General features: G+C 51.0%; 1 protein-coding gene across 1 annotated transcript in view; it reads left to right on the forward strand.

Annotated features, from left to right (window-relative positions):
- The window catches only part of LOC102837398 (basic salivary proline-rich protein 2-like), a 1,742-nt gene extending 1,176 nt beyond the window's left edge, over positions 1–566 (forward strand). Inside the window, exons 2-3 of the mRNA XM_006873377.1 lie at positions 6–224; positions 256–566. Of these exons, the coding sequence (XP_006873439.1) occupies positions 6–224; positions 256–566 (530 nt within the window). The remainder of the gene's footprint in view (positions 1–5; positions 225–255) is intronic.
- The last annotated feature ends 5,324 nt before the right edge of the window (positions 567–5,890 follow it).

A 5,890-nucleotide genomic window follows, 5' to 3' on the forward strand; every position in this document is an offset into this window, starting at 1 on the left:
GGTAGCGCTCCGGGCGGTGGCGACCCCAGCCCGGCCGCCGCCTTCCCCTGTCCCGGCGACGCGGAGCGGAGCGGGCAGCGGGGACGGTGCGGGTCCCTGTGGGATTGACGCGGAGGCGGCGGGGGTCGAGAGCGTGAGGCTGCCCGCACCCTCGGCCCCTGCGCCTCCTGCCGCCGCCGCCGCGGTCCCTCCCCGTCACCTCCGAAAGGGGAATTTTCCAGCTGGTAATTTCTGCTGCGTCAACGCCCGGCTCAGGAGCGCAGCCCGGGGGCGTCCTAGCGCCCCCCGCCCCCAGCTCCCGCGCCCCCAGCCGCAGCCGCCCCGCCGCGCCCGAGCCGCCCGCGCGCCGAGTTTGCCAAGAGTCGGAACTGCGGGAGGCGGGCGCGCAGGGCTCCTTGAGCCCCGGCCCGGCCTCGGGGGGTCATTGTCTCCCCCCAAAGCCGGACACCGGCCCCTGGCCGCGCCTCCATTTTCTTGACCGGCTGAATAGGGGCGCCGGGCCAGTGTGCGAGAAGGCGAGGGTGCGCGGAGCTGGGCCGGGGTGCGCGGAGCGGGGTCCGCGGTGAGCGCGTCTTTGTTTCTCTGTAAATAGACATGTCAGTTTCGCAGAGTAGCACGAGTCAGTGTCTGACAACTCAATCCCGGTGGCGAGTGGGGGGATTTTCAGCGCTGGTAGGAGGCTCGGGCTGGTATTGGGTTCCCTGGCCCCGCTAGCCCATCACTCTCTGTAGATTTAACACACACAATGGCTGGACCCAGGAGCGCTGGTGCAAACCAAGTGAGGAGAAAACAGATATTTTCTGGCACCGAGGAAATAGAAACAAAAGAAAGTTTGGCTGAGATTCTCAGCGAATTTCCCCACGTTTTCCGTGCTACAATCTGAGCAATAGTTTTGGGTGGATTGCAGCATTGTTTAAAGAAATGCTAATTAGGAACAGACACCTGTGCAGGGAGGACCATCATGCCTTTTAATTTCATCAATTGTATAATCTTGCCTATTTTGACTTCTTGTAAAAAGCTCACTTCAACTTTGGGTAGTCGGCTGGTGGATGCACTCCTGACAGGCCCTGGTGTTCCCGATATAAGGCAGTGTTTCCACTCTGGAAGGGCGGAGAAGAGTTTGCTCATCAAAAGGAAATGTATAAAGAAGTTTTACTTAAAACAATGTAGCGAGTAGTAGTATTTCATTGTAATGGAATCCTTCCCTTGATATATTTCATGATAGGATAAAGTAATCTGAATGTAAAACTTTTGGGGTCCTCAGCCTTGTTTTTGCAGGAAGAATAAGGTTCCTGACATGCATCTAGGGAGAACTGACTGCCCATTTAAATAGGAGCCTGACGCTGGCTGCTCTGCACAAGGAGGATCCGTGTTCCGGCCTTATTGAAGGGGAGGAGGGATGGAGGATTTATTATGAAGGTTTATCGTTGGTAGTGGTGGAATAGGGTCACTTTGGGGGTATTCAGACTATACCCAAAGTTGAGTTTTCCCCATTGGCTAGCCTGGATTGAATCTAGTCTCACTGACATCACCTCGGCTGGCAGACAGTTTTATATTGATGAGATGAAAGTAGTTCTGTGTCATTTAGTTTATGTCTGACCCTGGCTGCATGTCCTCATTCTTATTGTTGGGAAGGCATTGACCTCCTGGGCATTCTGAGTTAACCCTCCAGTTGTACCCAATTTGAGCTGACCCATGGTCCCTGGTAACCCTGCTATGTGTGGCGGTCACTCAGTAGCATAGGGAAGCGGGACCCACCACCATGAAACTATTGCAAAGATGCAGTAACTGATTTAAGTGTGGGTCTCTCTGCTACTGTTTGGCAGTGTGTTATTTACAAACAGTGTTGAACCAAATTAAATCTTAACAGAGTGAACTTTCCAAACATTGTCCTGAGGTTGGGTTTTGGAAATTAAGGGAAACTGGGCCAGTCTGTCCCTGCGGTCTGGGTTTCTGGGACAGTGTGTGCAGCAGTTTTGCTCTCCAACAACCACTCCTGTGCCGACATGAGCCGAGAAGCCAGTTCAGGGCACATCGCTCAGAAAGTCTCACCAGCTGCTGAACTCAGACTCCGCGCCACGTGCTGCACTGTTCTGGTTAAAGTGGGAGAGCACTTTGGAAGCCACTGCTTACCCTGGTCCCTGTACCTTAGGTCTCAGTGTCCACAGTGACTTTCTGTTTCTAGGAGCTTCATGCTCTTGCCTGTTATATAAAAAACGAGGGTGGCATCAATGATTGTGAGGTTGGCACGGGTTCTGTTATACATGGAGTCATGAGTTGGTACCGACTCGATGGCACCTAACAAAAACAGTAACTTTTGCTCTGAGCTGACACCTTTTACCTTAAAGTCTGTTGTGTGATGGTGGACCATGAACATTCCCTTGGGACTCTGTGCCCTCCCTTAAAAAAGCAAGAGTCTTAGTACTCAGAAGAAATGGACGTTTTTAAATCTGTAAAGGCTAGACATGCATGTAAGCTTTTGAAGTGCGCTTTTCTCACCCTAACCCTTTGCTTGCCCCCTATCTTTGGTACCACTAACTCTGGCCAGAAACTATACCCAGTGTTGGAGGCCCAGTGGAAGTGGGAGCATCCGGAACTTTGTTTTCTCCTTTTTCTGCCATCCTCGGGCCCTCTGTTCTGTGCTGTTGGTGGTGAGAAACAAGCCTAGCACTGTTGTATGCAGATGGGTGACCAACTAAAGGTTCAAACTCACCAGCTGCTCCTCAGAAACCCTTTACAGGGTTGCTGTGAGTTGGAATCGACTTGACGGCACTTTTCAACAACAAAGGTGGCTGCGTTATAGGATAGTAGCCAATGAGATTGTCAAGCGTAACTGAGGTGAGAGTTAGGAAAGTGTTTGCTCACAAGCTGAACATGTAGCAACAGTGCTTTTGGGATTCTTTTTGAGATTAAGCTGTATTACCGACTGGCTACTTTTAAATGTCATCAGATAGAGTAAAAACTGAACCACCTGGTGGTGTTAAAGCTCAAGGCCTATGGGAAGTTGGAGAGATGCTGTGAGTATAAACTTCCCCAGTGTTTAAAGCTTCTGGGGTTAGACACGTTCTTTTGGGGCCATGTTAGAGACATTCCCAAAGTTATGTATTCGTGACAACTCTCACTGTGCTGGGTCTGCTCTGTGCCAGACTCTAGGCCCAGTTGGGGGTTAGGCAGGGCTAAAGCTGAGAGATTGTGGCATGTCAGATATAAATTGTCAGGTACCCAGTGTGGGTGACAGATGGTAGTATAGACAGAGCCCAGAGTGCAGGGGTGGCTGGGACTGTAGACGACTGGAGTGAAAGGGACTCCGTAGGTGCCATCAGTATTTGTGAAGGGGGGAGAAGAGTCTACCTGCTAAAGGGCAGAATTCCAGGCTGCCAGCTGTGGTGACTGGCCATCAGGGCTGGAGCAAGGAGTGTGGTCATTTACAAGTAGACCTCCCAGAGTTTTTGCTTCACATGAACCACCCTTTCTGTGAGTTGACAATCATGGGCGGCCCCTGTCTTTTCCTGAAAGTGTTCTCTCACGGACCCCAGGAGCTCCCAGAGGGCGTGGGCGCTCAACTCTGAGCTTTCTTCTGAGGAAGATGCTGCCTCCATCTGAGTACCAGCTAAGCCATCTCTAACTGCCCACCGGACTCAAAAGATCAGTGTGTGTGTGTGTGTGTGTGTGTGTGTGTGTGTGTGTGTGTGTAGGATCAATTTTTAAAGTATACATACGATTTTGCCAGCTTTGCTATGTGCCTGAGCTGTTGTTTTCCCTCATTATTTCGCCTTTCTTTCTGTAAAATTTGTGCCACTCAAAGAGCCGCTTCTTATACATAGTAGAGTTGTCCTTGTTCTCTGATGCGTTGTAGACATACTGACACTCAGTGTGGGGAGCTCCCTGGGCCTTGAACTACACATACACAAACCAGCTCTGGACTCTTGGCGATTCTAAAACTCCATAGGGGTTTCAACGGCAGATTTTTCAAAATTCAATCACCAGGCCTTGCTCCTGTGGTGCCTCTGGGTGGACTTGAGCCTCCAACTCCTCAGTTAACAGCAAACACATTCACCATGTGTGTTTCCAGGGCCTGTCCGGGTTCCCATGGGCTGGCACGTGCTCAGCCTTATTATACAAGTCCCTCCTTGACGTGGTCACCTCTCATCTTCCCGGTTCCTTCCACACTTCCTACTTAGGTACACAGACATACCTGGGGACAAACAGCAAGGCAGAGGACCCCTAACTGGTGTCCTTCTTCTCCAGGTCTCCCTGAACAACCCGTAGAAAGAACATGGATTTGATGCTGCCCCATGGTGTAAAGGCATGTGGGGACTGGTCCTTGTGTTCAGGGTGTGGTGGGCAGGTGCACACAAATAGGCTTTCTGGAGACAGGGGAGCTCAGTGATCCGCCGTGGTGGCTGCGTGGAAGAGGTTGCGGGTGGAGTGGATCATCCAATGCCAGGAGGGACAAATTGAAGAGAACTCTATGTGCCACTGAGGCTGTCTGGGGACAGTGGACAGTGGGCAGTAAGAGAAGGCAGTGACTGCAGTGGGACAGTGGACCCTGAGAGACGAGAGATGGGGAGAATGAGTGTGCTTGGTGTTGGGTGGTGTCCTTTGAGGAACTGTTCTCATGACCCTGCCAAGTCAGGAGAAAGGAGGGCGGTCAGGGCTTGTGGCCTGGAAGGCTTGCACCCTCATATAGCATTCCAGATCAGACACCAGCTAAGATGAACGTCAGCCCATTCAGTGTGTGATGAGGCACCATTGCAGTGTTGAGACAGGCTTAGGTTTCTTCTAGTCCCCTCGACCCTGGTCCTCTCTCAACTCAAGTACTAAAGCTCCTGAGATTCTTTTGTTTCAGATTGTCTTGTTTTGCTGTTTAGAGAAGATAGCAGAGATGGCTTTAATTTGGGTGTTTTGTGTGTTGACTTGTAACTGTTTAATTAACCCATTTAGGTTCACGTCTGTCATCAATTTATTTGTTTCTCATTTCATTACTATGCTAGCTGTATAACAAAACATTTGCCATTTCAACATTATTTGCATGTATAACTCAGTGACAGACGTTTTTTGAAAGAGGCCGGAATTACTCGGCTTCATTTCGAGATGGAGAACGAACTGGCTGTAGGGGATACTGGCTCACCCTCCAGAGCAGAGGGGAGACTACAAACCCAGGGAGGATGCAGCTGTGTCCCCTCCCGTCTCTCAGGGGGAGCCATACCTCATTCTTCAGGGGAGCTCTGGTGAGGTGTGGGGTCTAAGATGCTCTTGTCTGTGTTGTCACCCCCCAGGACTCAGACTGGCCTAGACCTCTTGTCTTTAAAGAAGATTCAGGAGCCGTGCACTCACAGTCCTCTACACAAGTGCGGTGGTCTTCCTCACCTGCCCTCGAGGGGCAAGTCCACATGCCCTCCCAAGAACACAAGGCTACCCTGACTGGCAGACCATAGGAGAGAGGCTGTGCTGGAAACCAGAGTGAAGGAGAATGAATGGAGAGATGCAGATTACAAAACTGTTGTTCCAGGGACTGTGGTGTTGGGGATGAACAGTCAGAAAGCTGGGAAGCACCTGTCAACCCCCTAGGTGGGCTGTGAGAAGGGCTGCTGCTACCAACTTTCTGGGGACAACAGTAGAGGACAGGTCCTCTGATGTGGGCCGAGTCTAGTACAGGTAACATGGAGCATCCCACGAAGCTTATGATATCTCCTGCAGTCTCACCTAGGGGTGCAGGAACCCCCAGGGCTCAGGGCAGAATTTTGCAAATATGTATATGTGGACGTTTTTCTGGGAATAGTTTCCCAAGCTTTTAGCAGATTCTGTGTGTCATATACACACATACATACACAAGGAGAGACACCACAGATAAATGTTTTCTGGGTTTCTCTCAGGGCATTCAGATCAT

This window comes from Chrysochloris asiatica, unplaced genomic scaffold (genome assembly GCF_000296735.1).
Source record: "Chrysochloris asiatica unplaced genomic scaffold, ChrAsi1.0 scaffold00238, whole genome shotgun sequence".
Taxonomy (NCBI): Eukaryota; Metazoa; Chordata; class Mammalia; order Afrosoricida; family Chrysochloridae; genus Chrysochloris; species Chrysochloris asiatica.